This window comes from Danio rerio, chromosome 15, assembly GCF_049306965.1.
Source record: "Danio rerio strain Tuebingen ecotype United States chromosome 15, GRCz12tu, whole genome shotgun sequence".
Taxonomy (NCBI): Eukaryota; Metazoa; Chordata; class Actinopteri; order Cypriniformes; family Danionidae; genus Danio; species Danio rerio.
In genome coordinates this window covers 20673834-20700895 of record NC_133190.1, presented here as the reverse complement: position 1 = coordinate 20700895, position 27062 = coordinate 20673834, and the positions used below count along the sequence as shown (strand labels likewise).

General features: G+C 39.8%; 2 protein-coding genes across 2 annotated transcripts in view; both read left to right on the top strand.

The window, feature by feature from the left end:
• The window catches only part of zbtb16b (zinc finger and BTB domain containing 16b), a 111887-nt gene extending 103510 nt beyond the window's left edge, over nucleotides 1–8377 (top strand). Inside the window, exon 7 of the mRNA XM_693182.8 lies at nucleotides 1615–8377. Coding sequence (XP_698274.3) covers nucleotides 1615–1844 — 230 coding nt within the window. The 3' untranslated portion in view covers nucleotides 1845–8377. The remainder of the gene's footprint in view (nucleotides 1–1614) is intronic.
• Nucleotides 8378–21312: 12935 nt separating this feature from the next.
• Nucleotides 21313–22284, top strand: or91a3 (odorant receptor, family 91, subfamily A, member 3; the record flags this gene model as incomplete). Its single annotated transcript, NM_001039638.1, is given in 1 exon segment — nucleotides 21313–22284. A coding segment is annotated over 1 exon segment (972 nt), but the record flags the coding sequence as incomplete, so codon positions are not given.
• Between the last annotated feature and the right edge of the window lie 4778 nt (nucleotides 22285–27062).

Here is a 27062-nt window from a genome sequence, read left to right as displayed (position 1 = left end):
CAGGCCTATCAGGTGCCTGTCAAATAATTGCTGTCTTTGTGTCAAGCGGGGCTTCGCCACGAGACCAGGCAGGTGAAGATAACAAGAGCAGAAACTCTCAGCCAAAAGGCCACTGCTCCTTCACACGGAGAACCACTGACATTTACACTTGTTGTCAATGGCGGATCAATACTCAGTTTGCTGTGCCCACTGGCAGGCTGAACATCCACAGCTGTTGTTCCCGTCCCGGACAGCAGGTGGCAGCTTAACTTCATCTGAGAACAGACCTGTTGAACATCTTCATCAGCTTTCATATTCATTCCTGGCCAGAAGTGTTTTCTATTACATACATTGCAAAATGTTTTTAATTAGGGTTTTGAATGTTAAGACTTAGTTTTACAAATGTTATTGATTATTTTTTTCGTTAAAATAGATTATTTTTTAATTTAATTTCTATTACATTCCTGTTTAATTTAGATTTCTATTGTAACATCTCTGGTATACAATTTTATTATTTTGACTGCAGTTTTTTTCAGGTATTTGTGAGAGTTATTTAATTAGTTTTGTTCCTTTGTTTTAACATTTTAAACTAAGGAGTAGTAAATAAAAAACAACCCTATAAGGTTTTTTTCAAGAATTGGTCTTATTAGTTTTAATGAACCCTTATTTTGTCGTAACATAGGTACTATGCATCTAATTTACTGTGTGCATTGCATTTCTATGCATTTAGAAATGATTAGTTTTAGTATCACTAATAAAACTATACTAGTGTTTATATATATATATATATATATATATATATATATATATATATATATATATATATATATATATATATATATATATATATAATTTTTTTTTTTTTGTATGGATTTTTTTCACTCATTCATTCATTTTCTTCAGCTTAGTCCCTTATTTATCAGAGGTTGCCACAGCAGAATGAACTGTCAACTGTTGCAACATATGTTTTTATGCAGTGCACTCTAACATTCACACTCATACACTACGGCCAATTTAGATAATCCAATTCACCTGCATCTCTTTGGACTGTGGGGGAAACCAGAGCATCCAGAGGAAACCCACACAAACACGAGGAGAACATACAAACTCCACATAGAAATGCTGCCTGGCCCAGCCCGGAATCGAAATAGCGACCATCTTGCTGTGAGGCGACAGTGCTAACCACTGAGCCACTCCATGCATTAAATTTTTTTCCATTTTAATTTTATTTAAGGTTTTTTAGGCTTTAGATTTTTATTTTTACTCTTTCTGGCAAAACTAAATAAAATGAGAAATATTATTTGATTCTTTTAGGTTTCTATTTTAGTATTTACAGTTAATCTTAATAAAAAAGAAAAGAAAATCTAAATGAGAGATGTTGTCTTGGAGACAGGATTAATTATTTAAAATTAGTTATTTTTTTATATTAATTGAGTCACTCATTTTATTTTGTGTCACTTTTTCAATTAACGATAATAACCCTGGAATAAATGTCCAAATCCAGTCCTTATCCATCACAATATGGAAGCAAAACAAGTTCTGATTCCCAATTCATGCTTGCTTCAATGAAGACAGCTGTTTCCGTCATTTGCACATGATTGCCTGTCTGAAGCGTCCTGTACTGGTTCTCCACAGGTGAGAAGCCGTTTGAGTGCAAGCTGTGCCACCAGCGCTCGCGGGACTACTCTGCCATGATCAAACACCTGCGCACCCACAACGGCGCATCGCCCTACCAGTGCACCATCTGCCAGGAGTACTGCCCCAGCCTCTCGTCCATGCAGAAGCACATGAAGGCCCACAAGCCCGAGGACGTGCCTCCAGACTGGAGGATAGAGAAGACCTACCTGTACCTCTGCTACGTGTGAAACAGGCCCGCGGAAAGGAAAGCGCCCAAAGACTTCTCACCCGAAGGTTAGCTTTTGGTCCAGGCCAAAGACGGTGAAGGGCGCAAGGTCAGACTGAAGAAATGTCATGTGGAATTGTTGACCTTTTGTTTGTGACATGCATTCGTGCACATTTTTGTAGGATGTAACTGCACTCACAAATGTTTATGAAATGTAAATGTGATAAAGCGATGTGAATTTACGGAAAGTGTTAGTACAGTCCACCACTATGACAAGAATCTGCATTCCACCCATCTTCATGTTTGGTTTAATCATATTATAATAAGGATTTCGTCGATTTTTCTATCTCCATGGATGAAAATCATAAGCCATAGATTTCTTTAAGATCCCATGAAATCGACTGTGTTTAGAGGGCAGGGTTTATTGTAGGGATCATATAATATGTTTTTGCAACTGTAGAAAAGCATTGCTTCGTCATGTGTGACTCTGGACCACAAAACCAGACTAAATTGAGATCATCTGAAAGTTATAAATGAATAAGCTTTTCGTTGATGTATGGTTTGTTAAGACAGAACAATATTTGGCTAATGTACAACTTTTAAAATCTGAATCTGAGGGTTCAAAAAAGATAAATACTGAAAATAATCGCATTAAAATCCCTTAAAAAGGCATAACAATCAAGTTTTGATATATTCTCTATAGGAAATCTACAAAATTTCTTTATGTAATCGTATCTTTATTAATATTTTAATGATTTTTGGTATTCAGTAGAGCTGTGCAATTAATAGAAAATCCGGTTTCGATTTTGGCTTTTAACGATTATGAAAATCATTAATCGAATTAAACAATTATTCCATCATATACCGCCCCCTTTCCAGTAGTACACGTTTGTTGCTCTGCAAAGCTCAGTTCTACGTGAAAAATGACTGAAAGTATGTGCTGTAATGTAACTTTTGCAGTGCAGGATGCGCATCATTCATTGATATACGTTCAAATCATTCATATTTTTAAAAGTGCGAAATAGCGCATGCTGTTGTGTGTGTGCGCACCGCGCTCAGCCTCGGACCGGCTCGGAGACGAGCAGAGCACACACATCTAATGACATCTTAATGCGAGCGCTTTAATGGTCAAATACATGCACATTTGTGTCAGAGCGTGGTGTTTAGTGATTATTCATATAAACCCTCATTTGTGTAATTAACAAACAAGTTGAGAATCAAAAGACACGTGAAAGAGAAACCATATCAGAGCCGCACTTTTCTTAAAGTAACAGTGCCAATATCCCTGCTGCCGCCTGTTTTTATCATTAATCAAACAACAAAAGGAGAAAATCCCTCACTGCTCTTGACTGAATGACTTTTGTAGCTAAAGTTTTTTTTTCTTACAGTGAAAATGCTCAAAGCACAGTTTAAACATAACAGATTTAAAAAATCATTTCTAATAACTGATTTCTTTTATCTTTGATATGATGACAGTACATTATATTTTACTAGATATTTTTTAAGATACTAGTACTCAGCTTAAAGTGACATTCGAAGGCTTAATTAGTGTAATTAGGCAAGTCATTGTATAACAGTAGTTTCTTCTGCAGACAATCAAACATATATATTGCTTAAAGGGGGTAATAATATTGAGCTATTAAAATAGGTTTAAAAAAAAAACAAATAAGCCTTTTTCCAGAAGAAAAAATAAATTTTTCTCTGTTAAACATTATTTGGGAAATATTTGTATATTAAAAAAATCACAGAAGGGCGAATAATTTTGACTTTAACTGATAATCGTTTTGAATCATCGTGATTACAATTATGACCAAAATAATCATGATTATGATTTTCCCATAACCAAGCAGCCCTAGTATTCAGTCATTTTGACCCATACACTGTGTTTTTGGTTATTGCCAAAAATATACCCATTCAACGTAAGACCAGGGGCTGTTGTGGTCCAGGGTCACATTTTTTGTTCACACTTTATTTTGATGGTCTGTTTGTTGAATTTAAGTTACATTGCATCTACATGCCAACTAATTCTCATTAGATTATAAGTAAGTTTGGTTGGGGTTAGGGTTAGGATTCGTGTTTTACATGTACTTACAAAGTTTCTTATAGTTAAACGTCTGTTGAAGGAGCACTATCAACAAATACACACGACCATCAAAATAAAGTGTTACCATTTTTCTCATTCAAATAAGGATTCCTGCACTTTTTTTCCATGGATGTAAATTTAAGCCATTGACTTTTTAAAACCCCATCAAATCACTCATGTTTAGAGGCGGGGCTTATTGTAGGGATCATCCAACAGGCTTTAGTTACTTTATTAAACATAGCATCAAATAAGGATTCCTGCACTCTTCCTCCATGGATGAAAATGATTAAGGCATAGATTTTTCAAAACTCCATGAAATCGCTCATGTTAAGAGGCAGCGCTTATTGTAGAGATCATCCAATAGGCTTTAGTAGAATCATAAATATGATGTTAAACGTGAAAAGTCAGCGTTTAAGGGCATCAAAGCTAACAGAAGTGGGCTCAAAGCCTTACATTTAGATTTCATGGGAAATTAACAGGCTGTTTTGAGTCTAATAAAACATGGACCAAAGCTTAAAACTCAAATATGTTGAAGCTAAACACATTAGAGAATGAAATTATGCCCTCAGTTGCTCACTTAAGTTCATAATTAGGCTCTCTAGTCCTCAAATTTCATGATTTTTTTTAAAAACATGAGGAAATGCACAGAGCAGGACCCATTAGTCATTTTCTTTAAAGCGTAATAAAGTGCTTAACAAAACAGCTTTTCTCAGAGGTACATCCAAATTGTGCTGCCAAGCAACTGTAGTGGATGTTCAGGGACATTTATTCAACCTTAAATGACTACACTGTGCACTTTCAGAGTTTCAGAGGCCCTTTTTGTGCTTTTCAGCACCACGTTCAGCATTTAGTTCTTTCAGACAAAGCCAGAGAGGTGAATCTGTGTGATTTGCGATTGATTTCAGGCTTTCAGGCGCTTTGACACCAAATAATACAGTATGTGATTTCATTTTACGTTCACATGGTAACATTTAGCAACTGCAGGTATTTTAGCCTAATGATTTTATCATACTCATAAATCAAGTTAGGAATTAAAAAGAGATTATTTTTTGAAAATTGAAAAATGCAGTAAATGTTTTCTGCTGAAGATACTTTTAGTTAGCTTACTAAAGTTTGTATTCTGTCATCTCTGTTCAGACGTTTTACTTGAAATGCCTACTTTTTTTTACCTCACATGCTAGATTTATTTTTGTACTTTTCTTTTTCTCTTATTTCCTGCTGAGCTGTTTTTAAGTGCAACTGAATAATCACGTCATTAGACCCACACGGAATCCTGCAGATTTAAGTATGGAACAGACGTCTGTAATGTGATAAATCCACACCTTATGTGTTTGGATTAGTTGGTAAACGATTTACTTATCAAATAAATTGTGGTATTTTATATTAAGAGCATTTAAAAATGTTAAAATGTCTATTCTGCAATACTAAAAGTATTCTCTAGAAATAGAGTAAAGGTGTGGTCAAGTCTCATTGTTTAGTGTATTTCCAAAGGCAAAATTCCAATATGCTCTCATTCTACAGTAATCTGTAACTATTTTACATTTTGATGAACTGGTGGCAGATTCTTACAATTTTTGCCGTCTCATTTTCAAGTTTTCATGCAGTCTTACACCCTTCTAACAGATAAATCACAGGGTGAACCTGCACAGCAGCATTTTTTAAGTATGAGATTCTTAGAATTCAGATTCTTTCAAAACAGTTATTTGTTTTGAGATTGCGTTGGAAATCCAGTCATGTCAATCGAAATCAGATGTTTTGAATATTCTGCTTATGTGCAAATTTAAAAAAATCAAAAAGGCAACTATAACACACTGAACAAATAAGCCAATTGTTTTATTTGAACACGTTTTTTGCTAAGTTTTCTCTGGGTCTGCTCATACATACCATTGTATGAGCGGACCATACTATGGCTATGCTTATACACTTGGCCTGCTCATACATAAATCAAAAAGGCAACTACATTTAACACACTGACCAAATAAGCCAATTGTCTTATTTGTGCAAGTTTTTTGCAAAGTTTTCTCTTGGTCTGCTCATACATATATTTTTTATAATTAGGTTTCACTTGATCTTTTGAACTTTTTAAATTCTTTTTTAGACAAATCTAAATCTTAAGTTTTCGTATTAATCGCATTGTAAAAACTCTTTAAATTATGTATGAATTTATGTTTTTTTTTTTCTAGAGATTGTGTATTGATTCAATGGGAAACAACATGATTTAGAACACATGCAAATTTGCCATGTTGACATGCTATATGGTTTGATGTTGAATTCAAACCATTGTGCTTCATTGCTACAGGATTGACAATTGAATGGACAATAGTTTGACACTCTCGAATGTCATTTTGAAACTCTTTAATAATTAGGAGGCTAATTTATACAAATTTGTGCAGTCTTATTCGTAGGTTTTTTCGTAAGAACTGCTTGTGCCCAATAACCAATAAGTCTTTCCAAAAAGTCAAAGAACAAAACAATGTGGAAAAAAAATCACAGTGCAAACTGAAACCTCCTCATAAAATAGTTACGTTTCCATAGGATTATGCTGAAAATGCTGTCATTTCAGTGGGAATCAACAGGATTTGGAATTTAGCAATAAATCAACTGACTCAGTTCAGACTCAGTTCAAAAAACTGGTCATGCTGTGTACAGTACACTAAAAGAAAGCTAAACTAAATTAACGTGTGCGCTTTGCCTTTGAATTAGCTCTGAAATTTGCTAATTTGACCACATCTTGATTATGGATTCCCTCTGGGTCTGAGTATCATTCGGTAGCATTTTAGCATTAAGCTTAGTAGCAGCGTTCATATCCACTTGTCGGCCATGTGTTTCAGGGCTACCTCTACTCTGCTCTCAGTTTGCACTAAAGCAAAAGAACACTTTTTGTTTAGCTTGTAACTAGCATTTGCATTCACACCCACTTATGTTTCCATTGGCTAAAAACAATCCCGGGTTTGTTCGTCATTATATTTACACTCCTTACAATGAAACGCGTTCAACCTGAAAGGGTAGGCGCATACATTCTAGATGATTTTTTTTAACATAGCATTGAGAGAAATGTCGAGTTATTAGATACTTGAGGGGATAAACTTGAAACAATGTGAATAAAGATGATCTTTTTATGTGAAACGGTTATTAGAGATGCTGTGCAGTTACATGGGGAAGTTGGCTAAAGAAAATGGAAAGAAAAAAAAAACACAAATAGGTGATTTTCTGTGAAAATAAATCTCTCGACAAGAGCCAAACCCGGCACTTTGATAAGGGAATATGTCGTATTTTTGTACGGGGTATCGTGCGACCCCTGTTCTTTTTGTTCATTTTGAGTGAGGCGAATATTTTTACAGTATCTTTTGCATTCGTGCTTGTTCTTGATTTGAGTGGAAAACTGTTTTCTTGTGCTTATTTTACAATGTTGAACATATACGAGTAGTCGATGTTCGTAAAACATATCGTAGTCATTGCTGCTGGGTGTCAGTTCATACGATGATATGATGATGATTCCACATTTTGAAAGTATAAAATGACTGCGTGAACCAATGCCAAGAGGTCTGTGCGACAGAGGACGGAGCACCTGTAAGACGTGAAAAGTAAAGCTGTTTCTGTGTGTTTGTGTCGTGTTCACCGCTCACTGTAAGATTAGAGTCACCTTATAAGGTCTGTACTGGTTCTCGTGTGTGCAGTGTGAGTCAATGTGGTCGACTTATTCAGTGTTAAAAACATGCACCGGTTAGCAACAGAGAGGTGCTTTCACGGATGTACACTCTGTAAATGATTCGAAACATCTTCTGCCCTTTGTATTTGTGTCTTTATGCAAAGTCACCTTGATATGAACTGTGCTCTTAGGCAACCAGGGATGCCTTCACTTTGTTGCAAATCTTGAGTTTAGGACAAATGGTAACAATTGCCACGCATCCACCAAGCTGTTTTTGTTTTTAAACAAGTAGTTTAAACAACGCAACTAATAAATCTACAGGTGAAATCTTGGCATCCCTGCTGCCGTATCACTGTGTTTTACTTTGCTTTCAGACAGGAATAGCCATGTCACTCAGTGCTCCCGTTATTTGTGCCATTGTTACACAAATTAATACTCGGACTGAGGATTCACGTGGGACCAAATGACCATTTTCGCTCCATTCGCCTTCTCCTAGAGACAAGGCCGCGTAGTTGGTGTCGAAATGGTTTTACATTCGTCGTGTTTTACTTTATTGTATTGTCTACCTCAGCACCAGTTCTTTGTGTAACTTTTAAAAAGGTGCCCAATTATTGTTACTTTTGGTTTTTTGTGCATATTTTTGTATTATAGCCTTGTAGGGTTTTCGTTCTTCTCTTTGTTTCAGCATAGAGATGCTGTTTTGAAGCACTGTGTGGTGATTTTGATGCTGCAGATAGAGGTGTAGATTCCTTTTCCCTTCTCTATGTGGGTTCAGACACATCTCTGTATATGTCAGTGTTCGAAAATAAACTTGTAACAGAAATGTCATGCCACTGAGAGTCTTTCTTCACTCTTTGCTGTTTTCTCTGTGAGAGGGGGGAATGTGGTGATTTGGGTTTCAGGAATGTTGGCTTTCAGGGCTTTTTTTCCAGATGTGCTTGGTGATTCTGCCCTCTAGTGGACATCTACTGAAACCCACATTGATTTGAAAAATGAATTGAGAATTCGGCCATCATTTACTTTCCAAAGCCATAAAATGTTTGATTATCTAGGGTATGCAGATGAAGATATATATTTTTATAAAATCTCATAGAGTTCTGTTCCTTCATTGAAAGTCGAATACCCCAAATTCTAATGCTTCAAAAAATTAATTTGTGTGTATGATGGTGTTTGAAACAGGCATTGATGATGTTGATGAACAAGTTTAAATTTATATGAAAAATTGTCAAACAGCATTCACGAATGGTCAAGGAAACTTGGCATTTGAGAGCCAGTGAGGTTAATTAAATCTGTTCATCACAGAAACTGATCATTTTTCTTCAGAAACCTTGAATTAAAGCACTTGATTCATATGGATTTTGGTACATTTTGAAGCATCATAGCTGGGTGAAAAGAAAGACATTTGGTGAAGTGACAGAAATCTCTGAAATTTGAATTAAATACATTTATTAGTTGTGACCTGAAGATAATTGCAAATATGTTTGGAACAACATGAGGGTGGGTATAACAATGAACGAATATTCGTTTTGGACTGAACTAACCCTTTTAACTGGTTACATGATTTCCAAGATGGGACATTATGTATTATTATATAAAATAATATGTATTATCATTGTATATTTCACATATTCTGTATTGGTGGATTGTAGTCCAAACTAATGTGTGGTAAACTAAAGCAATTTATCAAATAAGGACAATTTATTTCAAATAAAACATACTGTAATAAAGGTGCAGTATGTAAGTGTGACATCCAGTGGTTAAACTAGGTATTGCACTCCTGGTTAAAACACGAAAGCGACGACATCAAGAGTGAGCCTGACTGTCGAGCCTAAAGGCTGATTTACGGCAGATGATGGAAGGAATATTTTCCATAGAAAAGGGTGTTTTTGTTCTAAGCATTACCTGAAATTAGTATTTTTTAGAAACAACTTCTACTTCTTGCAACTGAACAATGGGATAAACTGAAACTGATCACATTTGGTACATCTCATGTATGTATAGGTATATCCGGTGTTGAATGCAAACAATGTGTGTTTGAATGCCATTTTACATGACATTTATTGCCATACTACTGAAAGCAGCATCAGATAGTTCCCGAATGGCTGTTTTTAAATTTCTGTTGTTTTTTAGTGTGCAAATTTCTAATCAGACTGCTTATCACTGCAAATCTCATCACATAGCATGTTGTTAGGACACTGGGTTACAATGTAACCTGCTCACCTAATGTTTACATTCATAGTTTTAATATTATTTGCTAATTAATTACCACTTTATGTGAAACTCTGAATCTGCGTCTCATTTCGGAGTCAGCTACTGATCACCGGAGGTCGCATTTCTGTCGCGGATGCATACGTTGAGAGCCTTCCTGACTGAATGAATGAAATACACTGTTTCCCCCCAATGCAATGATGCTTAAATGCTGAAATGAAATTGGGGATGCCAACTGGCATTGGGTGGGTTAAATGGACCAATACAAAGACAGACGTTCTGGCACGGAAATCACTTTTTTTAAAGCAGAATAACTTTGGCATTGTTTTTACAGATAAACAAGAATGTTCACCTAGCATGTTTCTTAAATATCTGCAAACAGATAATGGTATTTTTATGCTTTAGAAGAATCAAAAATGTACATAAAGCACCTTTAAGGTTGCTGATTAATGCAATGGATTAACAACAGTAATGATTCCCATTAGGGCCTGAAGTTTTCAATGGCACATATACAATAAATCATACCTGCCAGTAGTCCTGTTTTTCCCGGGAGTCTCCAGTATTTCAGACTCATTTCTCCCGCCACCCTCCCATTTTGTTATTTCTCTCAGAAAAATCCTGTAATTTCCCCACAATAACTCCTTTAAAAAATATTATTTGTTGATTTAATATACTAAGTTTTTAGTTATGGCACTCCTAAAATCATTCTACATAAATCCACAGATTTATTTTATTAAATTCTCCCATACCCTACCCATATTCCAAAAGAATGTACTACAATGAACTTAATGTTAGTTTTAACATTTACCAATAGAATATAACCCGCATTCGTTAATGTTATTTAGCTGCCACTCTCACCTTTGCTTGCTGGGTTGGGACTGGTGGAGCTGCTGGCCTTCAGTGACTTACATTTGCATTACACTGATCTGAACAAACTGATCATTATTATTAATAATATTATTATTATTAAGTAGGATATTTTTTGTTTGTTTTTTTTTTGTTTGTTTTTTTAGAAAAGTCTACTTTTACAATTTGACACTTGTAAACCACTGCAGAAAGTTTTAACCAGCAGGCCCATGTCATATACAGTACAGATACTTAATAAACAACCCACTATAAATAAAAAGAATTAAGCTTTTTGTTTTCACAAGCTTTGAAGACGTAACATAAATTTAGTTTTTAGATAATAGGTCATCGCTTTCGCCATGAAGCTGTGTTCAAAATGACATCAATGTTTTCAAAGTGCACTGCGAAGCGAGCACAATTGTAAACAAGAAGATTGCTAAAACTGAACTGTAAAAATAGTTTGAAAGCAAATTAAACCTAAGAGAGAAGACCATAATGCTTTTTTATTTTTAATCATTCCAAGTGTAAATGTTAGAATGTTCTAAATGAAGAACATAGGGAGGATAGGTGGAAATAAAACACAGCCAGGAACTGTTTTTAACTACAGTTCCAGAGCTGTAGTTGCGAGTGCTCAAGTTTGCAACACAGTTTGCGAATGTTCGTTGGAGTGACAGATTTGGGAAACAGCAAATCAACAAACTATGTTTGTAACTACAGAACTTGCGACCTTAGTTGGCGAACAATGGTTTTGGAAAACGCACCCCTGAACGCTTGCTGGATGTTTCTATAATTTAAAAACATTAGGCTACATTAGGCTGTTTTATTAAATATTAAAAAAGAGTAAAACAAATGGCAATGTATTACTTCTTGTTCATTTGATTGGACTAACTAATTGCAGCTTTAGAATAAAGGTCAGTGTAGTGCAATAATCAGTGTTTCCTTAAGATTTTTTTTTTTTTACTTAAATGATATGAATACATTACAGATTTTTTTTAAAGTATACATTTATATACATATTGTATTTAATTCAACATCATGCTGTGTTCAAATAAACAACTCCTCCAAGTTATGTTTTTTAAGCAGATGCCAATCAAATATGAACCTCATCCCATGTGATTCAGCTGTTTACCTGTGGAACGGCCTTGGTGGCTCATTAGGTTTGATGCAAGTAATTAACGGTATCATTAACTGTCATTAATTATTAAAACAGACCCTCTATTTAGCCTTTTAATTGCTAATAAGCTTGTTTGTTTGGAAAGCAATCAGTGTGACTGAGGCATTAACTAACTGCCAACTGTTAACAAGGGAGAGACTGAACAAATGACATCTTGTAATGACCTGTGAGCTGTAATGAGGTCTACAGTGAAAACAGCTTACAAACACTGATGAGCAGTCCCAACAGTTTTAGTTGTTACTGCTTTTCCTTATGTCACAGAAGACTTCACTTTTGTGTAGCTGACCTTTGAAAAAAAGCTTCTGCTTAACAGCTTTGGTTCTGCTTAGTAATGTCTGGTTCATGAACAAATTATTCTTTTGAACGGATTCTTCTCAGGATGTGGTCACACTTTACAGGTTTTGCTGTTAGTGTGATTTGAATAAGCGTGAATGCTGCTGTCCATACCCTAGCCAAGTGCACATAAAATAAAACAAGCAGAACAAGATCATTGAGAGTATCAGTCCTTATCCAGATAAAACTATGATTAAACCAAAAACAAGACATGCTGTCACAAGAATTTAACATAAAACAAGGAAAAACTCTTTTTCAAAATTATATAGTTGAACATACACTCACTGGCCACTTTATTAGGTACATCTGTCCAACTGCTCAGTAACACAAATTTCTAATCAGCCAGGCAGCAACTCGATGCATTTAGATATGGTCAAGATGATCTGCTGTTGTTTAAACCGAGCATCTGAATGGAGAAGAAAGGTGATTTAAGTAACTTTAAACATGGCATGGTTGTTGGTGCCAGACAGTGTGGACTTAGTATTTCAGAAACTGCTGATCTACTGGGATTTTCATGCACAACTATTTTTTGGGTTTACAGAGAATATTCCGAAAAAAAGAAAATATCTAGTAAGCAGCAGTTCTGTGGGTGCAAATGTCTTGTTGATGACAGAGGACAGAGGCGAATGGTCAGACCGGTTCGAGCTGATAGAAAGGCAAAAGTAACAGAAAAAAACACTTGTTACAACTGAGGTATGCAGAAGAGCATCCCTGATAATGCGTGAATCATCTCAAACTGGTTTCTTGAACATGACAATGAGTTTACTGAACTCAAATGGCCTCCACAGTCACCAGAACTTAATCCCACACAGCACCTTTGGGATGTGGTGGAACGGTAGATTTGCACCATGGATATGCAGCCGACAAATCTGCAGCAACTGCGTGATGCTATCATGTCAACATGAACCAAAATCTCCCAGGAATATTTCCAATGCCTTATTGAATCTATGCCATGGATTAAGGCAGTTCCGAATGCAAAAGTGGTTACAACACAGTACTAGTAAGGTGTACCTAATCAAGTGGCAGGTGAGTGTAGATAGTTCAATACAGAGTTCAGAAATGTGTCTCCTTGCTGCAAATTTTTGTTTTTGTGTGTGGCAAAGGAATTTCTGACACTGTTTTGACTCCCTTATAAAATGTGTAAGTGAGTAAAAACTGTATCAGGTTTAGCTCAGATTAACATTTACATAATGACATTTATTTTATTGTTGACTTTACACTGAAAGGGTCACTCAGAATATTCAAATCTTCGTTAAAACAAGCAAAATAGATTCCCAAATGATTTTATAACAACCAATTTAGAGCCATTAAAATAAGAATAATATTTTGATGTTTACGGACTCCTGTGTGAAATCTGGCTGCAGTATTTATGTTTGAGACTCTGTAATAGAGGACTGGAAAAGCATTTAAAAAGCATATAAACTCCAGCATATAAAGTGTTGCAATAGTCCTGTCGAGATAAAACAAAAGCATATGTGACACTTTCAATATTTTGGAGGACAGAAAAGTCTTTACTCTAGAAAAATTATTTTAATAAAAAAGGTTGACACGACTACCTTGTGTATATGTCTTGATCAAAAATAAAGGAGGGTCCAGATTTTTCACAGTTGGTTTGATGTAAGAGTGCAGATTTCTAACATTAATGTTTTTCCTTTCCCCATAGAGGGCAAGTGCTTCAGTTTTACTCAGGATAGAAAATTGAAGGACATACAGGTTCTTATGTTTTTTAGACAAGCAAACACGGTTTGTAAATCTTTCTTGTCAGTGTGCTTAAAAGACAAATTTAAGATAAATTTGAGTGTCATCTGCAGATAAAAGGAGCTGTGGTTGAAACTTAGTCGCTGATACCAACTAAAAGGGTCCTTGTCACAAGAGAATGTGGTCAACCATCTGTCAGAAAGGGAGAGTGTGTTAAACCGTGACATAAGCAAGTAAACTAAAAGAAGACTAACATCTGTCTCATTGCAATGTTTGGGATTGAAAGGCACTACTCAAGGCCATGTCTACACTAATCCCGAAACGTCGCAGCAAAATTTAGATGAAAAGCACGGAACTTTTTAAACGGACTGACAATGAGGTGGAGTTGCTGCTTCGGGAAACACATGAATACAATGTTGCTAAAGAGAGTAAAATTATAGACTGGGCGACGCGCCAAAACAAACATGCCGAAATACATTTCCTAAAAACGCATCTCAGTGTGGACAGAAGGGCAAAACGGAGACAAAAATATGCGTTTTCGAATAAAAACGTATTAGTGTGGACATGGCCTAAGATACCACAGAGAGCTCACAAGGGGGAGACTGAGTTGGTCTTGCAGGAGCAACTGAGGCCTGTGTCTGTTTTGTTATTTATTTACTATTTATTTATTATACCTCAATTATTTGAGGTTTCACTTATCGGAGAGAACCACCATCCATGTCTTCTTACTCACATCCTTACAACCAAGCTTTATTACATTGACCGAACAGTCAAACCAGGATGCAGTTCCAGTTCGGATGTCATCAAGGCGCTATAAACCAAGTGCAACACCGGGTGCTCCTGGATTATTGCGGTAAGCAGGAGCTAAGATTGCAGCCAATACAAGCCCAACAGGAAGAGCATGAGCTGTTCCAAAAGCTACTTGACTGCTCATTCTTCTTCTATCATGGGAAGCACAGATCACAGCTCAAATGATGCCAGTCCAGAACCTCCTGGATTTGAAGCAAACCATCCCTCTACAGCAGCTCTGAGATACCTTCCGCAGATTGTTTGTGAACAACAACAAGGTCATTCACAAGATCATAGATAGCATGGTGCTGGAGCCATTCAAAGTCTACCTTCACACCAAAACAGTGGAGTGGATTCAGTGCCGCAGACCGACAATGCTTGAGGAAGCCATCCAGCTGCCAATCAATCACCTGGTGGTTTGTTCCAGCTGGGATGGGTCAGTGTGTTGGTATTCCCTCTGGAGTAATCGAGAGATGCCATTCTAAAGAACGCACATGAACAAGTCCAATTGATAGATGGGCAACCATTATGGTCAGACTGACCACTCACCTACTGTACCTATTAGAGACAGTGCATGTCAAGTGACTCAAGATCCCTATAACCATATAATCACCCATTTATTTGTTTCCAAGAGTCATCTGGAAACGCTTTTCCAGGTGGCTCACTCTAATAGTATAGCCAGATATTTAGGTGGCCACATTAAACCATCTAATGGCTCAGGTTTTTTGGCCGGGCATTTGTGTTGATGTTAGCAGATGGTGTGCGGCATGCCATGAATGTCAGCCGGTGAATCCATCAGTCTACCCAAAAGTGCCGTTGCGCCCAATAAAACTGGTGTGGATCTCATGGCACAATTAGATAATTCTGTGCTGGTGGACTATGAAAAAAATGTCCTGGTGGACTATGCAAAGTGGTTCCTTGTAGTAGTCACTCTGAATGACATTGTCTTTTAATTAAAATGCACAGTGAACTATTCATATGACACCATTCATTTCATGTTTACATATTTCATATGATGCCAGTCACTGGATGTCTAAAGCCCCTTTTCACTCACACAGACCTGTGATCTGTAAATTTTAGCAAATCTGTAATTTTTCGGAAAAGTCTAAATGTGTGAAGAAACCCATTTTGAAAAAATGGTAAATTCGTTCTGGAATTTTTCGGGAGTAGTTTTAACATTATCAGTAATTTGCCAGATTGTCTAAAGGCAGAAAGAAGATTTTTGGAAAGAGCGTGTTCTAGACATGACGATAGATGTCGGCTTTAGCCAATTGGAAGACTCAGATGCAATCACATCCGCTCAGTTTATGAAAATAAAAGCCTTTGATTATTTTTCCAGACACATTTAGCTCCTAGATGTTAGTCAGATAACATTTATATGTTCCTTCCTAATGCCAACTGTCTAAAAAAAAATTATAGATAAAATGCTTATGATAAACCGCAGTTCCCCTTCGGATGGGGAACTCCAATGCTATGTGGGAAAATCTTCCACTATGGAGTTTTTGTCAGAAACCAATCATCTGAAAGAGTATAAAATCGGGCCAATGAAATGCCAGATGAATTAGCAGCGTCAGCATGCACAGCTGGCGTCAATGACAATCAGTCAAGTATATAAGACGCGGCTAGTGCAATGCTTGACATCCTTTTTGCTTTCAGAGCCTTTCACTAGCTTCTGAGAGAGTCTTTGAAGGTTCTCCTACCTGTGTCTACAGAAAGAGATCGAGAAGCAGCTTCTCCCGGTCCAGAGCGCGTATACGCAGTGGCAGACGGTCGAGCTTGGATTTTCTCCCTTGCCTGGCGTTCTTTGGGTCCGGTCCTCCAAGAGCGGTTTGTATATAGGGAAAAAGTTTTCCTAAAAGAGCAACACGGTTTTGCATGAACTGACCGTGCGTTTCTGGATGCAGTGGTTTCTATCCTCGGATGATGGGCACGAGCACAGCGTTTCATGTCTGGGGGTCCAGCATGTTAATACGGTGCTCGCGGGCAGTGCATGCCATCTCTTTGATGTCATGTCTGCTGTGCAGTTAAGATTGCGGCTCGCTCTTGCAAAAGAGCGACCCACCCCAGTTGTACTCCGCACTGCGGTTGGCACTCGGGCAGATCTGAGGATTACAGTGGGAGAAAATCCGCCGCCTTCGGGCTGCAGACCTCTCGCTCCTCCACGCGCTCCATCCAAGCTTCAGGTGAGAGTAGCGCTCCCTCTTCGGATGATCACTCTCTCACTTGATGACACCGAGGATCAGATGTCCATCGCTGCATCGGAGGATGGGCTGTCCCGAACTCGCGGGCTGCGAACCCGCTTGCTCCCTCCCTGATGATTTATCCCCCAGCCCACGACCGGACTGACTAGATGGGTGTTATGTGAAGGATTCAAAGCCTTCCGTCCCCTTCTTCCCGGAAGTGCACAGTAAGCTTTTGAGGGCACTTTTTTCTGCCCGATCTGCATGTGCTTCCATCCTCACCATCCTTGGAGGGTGTGCTGTCAATGTCTGATGAGGATTCAAACCCGCTCCTCCCTCCGGGTTGATGAGCGCGGTGTCGAATCTAGAAGCAGAAATTGTGGCCGTGCTTCCTCAGGCTGCTTCGGCCATGGCTCTGGAGATAGTTTATCCCCCAACCCCACGGCAAGACCAGACTTCCTGGATGCGCACAGTGGGTTTACGCAGTCTGCTGCGTGCGCCTCCACCCTCACCTTGCATGCTATGGCCACCTACCAGCGCTATCAAGCGCAAGAGCTGGCCCAGCTGCGTGAGAATGGTTTCGACCCAGGAATGAGCATGAGCCCCGCACCCTGGGAAGGATGATGAGCACTTTTGAGGCCAGCAACGCCCCCTCAGGCTAAATCTGGTGATGTGTATGATGTTGACAAAGTTCGCTTTCTTAACTCACCCTGAGTTAAGGCTGGCCTGTTCGGTGACAACGTCAGTGCAACGTCATGAACTCGCCTAGTTCATGCCAGTGATGGAGCAGTTGGAGGCGATGGGTTATAATCTATCGGCGGGATCGTAAGATCACTCTGTCCCACCGAGCCATCCACATCCACTGTTTTTCGCAGAGAGCGCTCGTCTGTAGCTTTTTGCTCCGCCGCCCCGCCTGTGCCTCCGGCCATCGGCTGCGCCGAGCATCTCGCAAGCAGCTAGCGCCCCCCGCCCCAGGGTGCCGATAAGTTCAGTAAATGGACCACGAAGCATCCCTGAGACGTGCCATCCGGAGAGGAGGGAATTTGCTCTTTCCCCACTGGAGGGTGGGGCTCTTCATTTAACTGCATAAAAAAAATAAATAAATAAAAACGGCATCTAATCTTCAAAGAGCTTTTTCTTCTTCTTCCGATGTGTCAGCCTGAACAGTGCCAGTTTGGGACGCTATGCTTTCCAGCTCGCAGGATCGGTGCATTTCACCGATGGCTCACAGAGCGTGACAAAACGGTCTCCTTTCTCTCCCTCTCGCAGCCCCTCCTCCGGAGTTTGGGTGCGAGACTAGAGCGAGTCTCTCGCTCTCCCGCGGGACCCCAGCACTCCCAGGGCGAGCCCACCCACTTCACCCTGCCTCACGGCTGGCATGTCAGCGATTGTGCTGGTGGGTTCACTTGCGGGGGCTCTGCCTGGTTAGCAGCTCCAGCCCGTCGCAATGGCTCATCCGTACGATCAGACTCGACTATGCGATACAGCTTGCGAAACGGCTTCCCAAGTTCACGGGCGTGTATTTCACCAGGCTCCGTCCTGCGTCTGCCCCTGTCTTGCAAGTGGAGTGCCGGCCCCTCCAGCTGAGATGGAGAACGGGTTTTACAGCCCGTACTTCATCATGCCCAAAAAAGAGTGATGAGTTATGGCCAGTCCCAGGTCTGCGCGTTTTGAACCGCTGCCGTCACAGGCTGCGCTTCGAAATGCTTACGTAGAAGCGCATCAACCGATGCGTTCGTCCTCGGGATTGGTTTACAGCAATAGATCTAACGGACGGACGCGTATCTGCATGTCTCCATACTTCCACGCTACCGGCAGTTTCTGCGATATGTGTTTGAAGACCGAGCATGACAGTACAAGGTCCTCCCCTTCAGGCTCTCTGTCTCCGCGGGGTTTTCACACGCATGCTCAATTCTCTCAACATTTGGCTAAATTTAGCCCACTCTCGGGGACAATTGACTATGCACAGAGACAAGGTGCTCAGGCACCTCCACCTGTTGGGGTTTTAGATCAACCGAGAAAAGAGCTGGCTCGCCCCTGTGCAGAGCCCCTCCTTTCTCAGGTTGGAGCTGGACTCGATCACCATAAAGGCATGCCTCTCACAAGAGCGTGCCGAGCCAGTGCTGGACTGTCTGAGAGAGTTTGACAGAAAAATGTGGTCCCCCTGAAATCTTTTCAGAGGCTCCTGGGGCAATGGCATCCGTGGCCGCGTCCTCGCCGCTTATATTGCTCCATATGAGACCACCACGGCATTGGCTTCACAATCGGGTCCCCAGACGCTCATAGCACGTGGGCATATACCGAGTGACTCCACACCGCTGTGTCGCCGCGCCCCCACCCCCTGGAGGGACCCCTCTTTCCGACGGGCCAGAGTGCTCCTGGGCTAGGCATCCAGGCATGTTGTCACTTTGACAGATGCTTCCAGTACGGGTTGGGGGGCCATGTGTTGCAGGCATGCTGCTGCAGACCTGCGGAAGGGAAACCAGCTGCATTGGCATATCCACTGCCTAGAGCTGTTGACAGTGTTTTTCACTCTGCGGCGCTTTTTACTGGCGCTGAGGGGGCAATACGTGCTGGTCAGTACAGACAGCACGGCGATGAGAGTGTATATCAACCGTATGGGGGATATGCGCTCCCGCCGCATGTCTTAGCTCGCTCGCCGTCTGCTCCTCCGGAGTCACACATTGCCGAAGTCGCTGGGTGCTGTTCACATGCCGGGTTGTTAATACCGTCACTCAGGCTAGAGCACCCTCTACGAGGCATGCCTACTCCCTGAAGTAGAGTCTATTCACAATTCTCGCTGAGAAGACCCCCGTTCTTGCCAGATCAGTGTTGTGCTTTCTTTCCTTCAGGACAGGCTGGAGCGAAGGCTGTCGCTGAAGGTCTACGTGGCCGCTATTTCCGCCCATCATGATGCGTAGATAACGACACCGTGGGGAGACATAACCTCATCATCTGGTTCCTAAGAGTGAGGCGTATGGTTTCACCCCGCCCCCCTCTCATGCCCTCTTGGGACCTCGCGGTAGTGCTATGAGCCTACGTGAGGAGCCCTTCGAGCCACTCGATTGCTTCCGTTCCGGGGCTGGGCCACAGGCTGTCACCAGGTCTCCCCTCCTTGGGGAGCAGGTGAACTCCGCAGCGTCCTCCCTATCGGGACTGAACGCTTTCGTACTGTTGTATTAAACCCTTACTGGGTTATTCTCGACTCCCCGAAAAATATAGCTAAACCTGAACAGGTAAGTAAGGTAAGTAAGGGCCAGGGGACACGTTGGAAGACTGCATCTCGCGGCGTTGTAGGTGCACTTGCTCTACTGCGTGGCGCTCCCTTCGCCAGGGACGCGGTAAGGTGCTTTCATTGTGGTGTTTTCCATAGATTTCCCCATAGTGGAAGGTTTTTCCACATAGCATTGGAGTTCCCCATCCGAAGGGGAACGCTACGGTTACTGAAGTAACCCTTGTTCCCCGAGGGGGGGAACGGAAATGCTATGTACCTTCGCCACAACGATCGTCCCTTAGCTGTTGAGCATGAAAGTCTCCTCAGCTCAAAAGGATGTCGAGCATTGCACTAGCCGCGTCTTATATACTTGACTGATTGTCATTGACGCCAGCTGTGCATGCTGATGCTGCCAATTCATTTGGCATTTCATTGGCCCGATTTTATACTCTTTCAGATGATTGGTTTCTGACGAAAACCCCATAGTGGAAGGTTTTTCCACATAGCATTTCCATTCCCCCCTCGGGGAACGAGGGTTACTTTAGTAACCGTAGCGTTTGTTTAACTTCACGCTCTGTTTCAGTTGCTTGACGCATGTGCACATGAAGCAGCCGGTGAGCACCAGCACACACACACACACATATTATGACACATCTTTACATGTAAAAGTGTTTCTCCATATGTTTTCATCGAAGTTGTTCACAAGCCACAGAATTTGTAATGCAGTCAAGTGTGTAAACATTTAGCTGTGGTTCGCGTTTCTGTCTTTGGATGTCTCACAAAGCAGCTGCATGAATGCTAAAGCTTTAAATAAAAGTGAAACCATCAAGAAAAGCTCGACCACTTCCATGTTTAAAAATTCAAGCGCTTCTGTTTATAGGTCGTTTTTGATTAATGATGTCAGAATTTACTGGTATTTTGGAAGTCTTTTCTGGAAAGATTCCATAATGTCCATGCCTGTGTGAACACCTTTTTTATGAATGTACCGGTAGTCATGGAAATTTTCTGGACATTTATCGATATCAATGTGTGAAAGAGGCTTAAGCTCTATAAGCCTAATTTTAGTTCATTAGGCCTTTAGTGCTAAATGATGCAATTTTTTTTTTGCCTTTAAAATGATGAAATTCGTCTCATATGATGAAATCAGTGCTGTGGTCATAGAAACATCTGCAATGCTGATAGACAAGCATTTGTAAACGAAAAGAGGTCCAGCCCATCTAAAGCTCTATAAAAAAGTAGAGGGAGGACAGCTCAGGTGTTATTCCACCTTCAGACTTTACAAGGGGTTTTATGTCAAGTTTATTTTTGCTGTCATTATGAACTCCACATCAAACAGCAGTCTGGGCAACACTTTTATTTCGAAAACACTAAAAGAGAAGTCTTTGACGGTGCAGGTGCTGGTTGGGATTCTTCTGTATGTGAATGGACTGATGATTTTCACCTTTCTGAAGAAGGAGACTTTCAGGGACACACGCTACATTCTGTTTGCTCAGACTCTTTTTGTTGACTCAGCTCTTATGCTGTTTGCTGATTTAACCCTTGTAGGCTCTGCTTATGAATTGTTCATTCACATCATTTCTTGTTATATCTTTTGTACAGTCATGGCTCTGCTCAGTATTTGTTCTCCGGTGACTCTTGTAGCCATGTGTTTGGAGCGATATGTGGCCATATGTTTGCCTTTAAGACATGCCAGCATCTCCAGTCCCAAAAACACCATCAATGGGCTTCTCATTATATGGGGTGTCAGTAGTGTCATCCCACTGTTTATTTTCATTGTCTCTTTTACTTACACTCCTCCTAATGCCATGAACTCATATGTTGTGTGTAGTAATGATGTCATGTTTCAAGTGAAATGGTTGGCAGAAATGAGAGCATTAAGTCAACAGCTGTTGTTCGTCATAATGTTGTGTATTGTTGGCTCCACCTACATCAAGATTATGGTTGCAGCCAAATCAGCCTCCGCCGAGAACAAGAAGTCAACATATAAGGGTCTCAGAACTGTTATTCTCCATGGCCTTCAGCTGATTCTGGGTATGATGCAGCTTATAACACCGTATATTGATATTCTAACATTGAAAGTAGATATTATGCTGTTTATTAATGTAAAATTCTCAAATTTCATGTTGTTTTGGATCTTTCCCCGTTGCTTAAGTCCCTTAGTTTATGGATTACGAGACAAAAAGTTTTATAATGCTCTCAAATATTATGCCTTTTGTGGCATTTATGTTTGTAAAAAGCACAAAATAAAAGATAGTAAAACCATTAGAGGTGCTGTGAGCATTGCTATATACTAAACCTCACAATGTATGGTGAATTGTTTCATTATAAACAGCACAAAATACATATATCTTGACTTGCAGGGATTATGCTATGTATTGCTAGATGTAATTTGTTTGTTAATTATGTGTATTCCCATTTAATACCTATCTATCTATATTTCTGTCTGTCTATTTGTACGGGACCAAAATTATCTCATTTTGATGTCCACATCAAATGAAATTTACCTAAGTGTTTTAATAAACATAAAAAGTATGTTCTCTGTAAATAAAGTGTGCAATGTTTTAAATAACTTTAGTGAAAATAAAATGATAAAATGATGGAATATGAGTGAAATCATGTTCATGGTCATTTAGCACATAACATATTTATGCAAAAAGTAACCAACATACATATTCTGACCTGGTATTCAAAATAATAGCTGATCAAAGTTTTATTATATTTTAACTGAGTGGTTAAAAAGACAACGACAAACCATAAAGATTTAAAGGGCTCCAATTTTGGCTTTTTTACAAGATGAAAAATTATTTGTGTTTCCAGAATCTGAAGGTCAAAATATCCATCAGAGAATTTATTATACCCTGGTCAGAGGGAATTATTGCTGTTTTGCCACCTGTGCCTTTAACTCTTTCCCTGTCAGCGTTTTTTTTTTTTTTTTTTTTAAGTTGCCAACCACTGTGTGTATATTATAGTATATTATGTTCTGTGTACATGTACATGTGAATGACAATAAAGTACTGTGTGATTTGACATTTACACACTCACATGCACACTCACATGCACATGTACACGCTCATAAACATATGCATGTTAGTGTGACTGTGCGTCAATCACCAATCAATTCAATTCAAATTTATTTGTATAGCACTTTTCACATTAATAATTGTTTCAAAGCAGCTTTACAAAAGGTGCACATTATTGCATTACAATCTAATTTGGAAAAGTTAAGGTTATTAGTTACCATAACTTTTTTTTTACTAATAACTTTGACTAAAAACTTAATCTATCTACTTTAACTACTAAGCATAGTTAACCTGCAGTTATACAGTATATTATCCTTGAACAATTTGATGCTTTGCATCATCTCTTAACAGGTCTTGAATCTCATCAAGTGGTGCTGCATAATCTCTAGAGGCCTCAAGATGGGCATTACCAGGTGGAAATTGAGAACAAACAAAATATTTAACTTATTTGCTGTTCATAATGTATTTGAACACGAGATATTACAGTTTTTCTCAGTAGCTTTGGTGCATTTCTCACTACACTATTTACATTTGCACAATAGTTTATGCATTTCTCAAAACAATTAGTCATTTGTGCACATCCTAGTAGCAGTTTCTCATTCTTTTCAACACATTGCAAATGCTTTTGGACATGCATCAATTGCTTTCATACAACTCTCTGCTAATTATAACATTATCATTGGCTTATGTCATGTCAGACAAAATTAACTAAACTTGTAAATGCTGAATAGTCATTCCATATAAAACTAATAGTCCTTGTTTTATTACTTGTGTCATTACATACAAAAATGTTGAACTAGTTGTCAAAATCTGTCTGGCAAATTTTATAAAAAAAAATTGTAAATCTTCATTTTCCTGAAAATGTCTTAAAAATTTAACAATTTGATGAATAATTTACATACCTGTGTATGTTGTAGGTTTAGTTCCAATATGTACTGCAATATTGTTTACAGTTGTGCACAGCTCTACCCAAAGGAAATTTATGTTTGTTGTAAATAAGGGTGTATTTATTCTTTTGCACAATGCTGTGAATAAATTAGAATTGTAAAGAGGAAATGCAGTAAAAATGTGAAACATACATATTCAGGGTCTTGTACTCAGATACCTTACTAAATGCAGTGATGTCTAACTTTACTGTAGTTTTCAAATGGCTGTGCAAATAGTCTATAGTGCTGTCTTGAGCATTTCAGCAAGTGTCACCAAAAGCAGACTTTTTTTGCATTGAAAAAATGTACAGAGTAAAGTGTCATAATAAAACATGACTAAGCCATTTGACTATCTTGTTCATAAACAATGGTGACAGGACTTTTCATTTTGATGACACTGACACTTTGATTGACATCAATACTTGCTTTTGAGGAATGAACTATCTATTTTGAGCAAGTGACGCGCTTTTGCAGGTTATCAGCTAGGTTTTGCAGTTTGCACTAATTGTTTTGCAGTTTGCATTAACTGTTGTGCAAATGTAAATAGTGTAGTGAGAAATGCACCAAAGCGTCTGAGAAAAACTGTAAATGAAAATGAAATGCTATAAATTAAACTATTATATAAACACACTTATTTTACTTAGGACTGCGATCTTGAGGGCTGTTCTATTTGAATTTGAGGATTGGTAGATGATAGTGGTCATGTGTCCTCTGAGTACATGTATCTTTGGTTGAGATTTTATTATGCAATATTTATTCTGATGATTTTGAATCTTGCATCTAACAAATATCCTTATTTAGAAAAACAAAATAATAAAAAAATTAAACTAATAAAAACTATAGTAAAAATAAACAATTTTATAAGATAAAAGCTAATAAAAACTAGTAAATTTACATCTAGATCCTTTTTGTCAGGTCTGACTGTGGACGATAATTTGAGGTTAAAGCAACAAAAATACCCCCACAACCGCAAAAAGCATGTACCTGGCATTTGGGTGGTGGGTCGGGGGGTCTTCTTAAGTGCTTCCACTTTGGACTGTTGGGGTTGGATTAGCCCCAATGTCATATCCCAAATACCAAGATGACACTTCTGGGGGTCAGCTGAAAGTCCAGTCAGAGTTCCAGCAGCACCCTCCACAGACGGGTAAGATGTTCCTCTCAATGCCTCAAATGTACCACCACATCATCCAGTTATGCTGCTGCATATTCTTGGTGTGGCCCGAGGAATTTGTCCATCATCCTCTGCAGCATGGCTGGAGCCCCATGCAAGCCAAAGAGAAGTTCCAGTGACCCCCTGGGTCGTGTTTTTTTCTCTTGGACTTGCAAGTTCGACTTCCTTTGGTGGTGCGTCTTCATCCCAGCTGGGCACTCAATAGTTGACCAGTCCAACCCACTCAATGATCAGGTAGGGTGGTTTCCAGGTGGCCAGGAACTTGGATGATGTCAATGGGACCAAGACTAGCACCTTATTGCCAGGATGAAATTCACAGGGCTGGGCAGACCAATCATAGAATCTCTTTGGCTGTGCTGGGCTTCAGAGAGGTTTTTTTCACCAGTGGTATTACTGATTCAGTCTGCTGTCTCATGTCCCATATGTGCTCTATCACCATCAGGTATGGGGCTGAGTCCTGTTACGATGCCTGTGAAGCCACATCAAGGAGAACGCAGGGCTGGCAGCTGAACAGGAGCTTGAATGGAGTGAAGCCGGTAGAAGCTTGGGGCAATTTATGGATGCCAAAGAGCACGAATGAGATCATAAGGTCCCAGTTGCACCCATGTTCTGCCACCACTCAATGAAGCATCCTCTTCAGTGATTTAATTGCGCCACCAAACCGTCTGTCTGTGGGTGGTAAACCGATGTCCGTAGTTGTTTTACCATAAGTATGTGGCGAATGTCTGATATCAGCCAGGACATGAACAGGGAACCCTGGTCAGTCATGATCTCTGAGAGGATGCCCATCTGGCTGCATAGAATGAAGAGTTCCTTGGCTATTGCTTTTGATGCCACTTTTCTCAAGGGCACCGTCTCTGGGTAGTATAATGCAAAATCACAAGGATGTGCTCGTGTTCTTGAGCAGACATTGGCAGAGGCCCCACCAGGTTCATTCCAATCCGGTCAAAGGGTACATCGATGATTGGTAGAGGTATTAGATGGGTGGGTTTGGAGATTTTTTTGACAGACCGGGCATGTCTGGCAGTACCATTTTACATCTGCCTCCAATCCAGGCCAGTGAAATCAATCTCAGATCCTCTAGGTGGTGTTGGCGGTTCCCAGATGGCCCACCATTGGGTGGTACTGTGCTAGATCCAACATGACTAGTATCTTGGATTTTGGTACTACCAGAAGTGTCTTCTTCTCTACGCTCTCTGCAACACTGTGCATCACACTGTTTTTAATGGCAAAATATGAGAGGGGTGAGGTGCTGGTAATCTATGTTTTTTCTACCACTCTTGTGACCAGCAATTTTGACCAGCAATTTCTCAACTGCTTTTTGAAAATTTTCTTCTCGTTGTGCTTTCCTAAACGTGCCACCTTTTGTCACTTGTTCAAACAGATCATAATATGGGTTAGCAGGTGAGTGTTTGGACTCACCCCCTCTATCGCTCTCGGTGGCCATAAGTGCAGGTTGGTGGTCCCATGATGTTGATGACGTGGTCCTTTTCCTTTTTTAGGAGCTGAAAGGGTGAGTAGGACCAGTCTTGACCCAGGAAGAGAGGGAAGGGAAGGTCAGGCATCACCCATACTTCGTAGGACCATGCACCTGCGCTGGCTGAGATCATCACCTGCTGTGGGGGAACATATCTGGTATCACCAGAGACACATAAAAAAGGCATTTTCACTTTACCTCTTGGGTTAGTTGGTCTCATGCCAGGTTTGATTAAAGTTATTGCACTCCCAGTGTCAAGTGTGGCCAGCAGGGTTTTTTCCATTTAGCAGTACTTTTCTTGCTGGAGTGCCGGGGGAACTGTTATATGCACAATGCGGCCAGCCAGCCAGGCACGTGCCACTGAGGTCGCTGGATTGATGGGCAGAGGCATGAGCCTGTCTGCAAGGCTCGGGACCCCAGGTCTGCTGTCTGGTCTCGCCATACCCTCTGCCATTTGCCAGGAGTGGTTCAC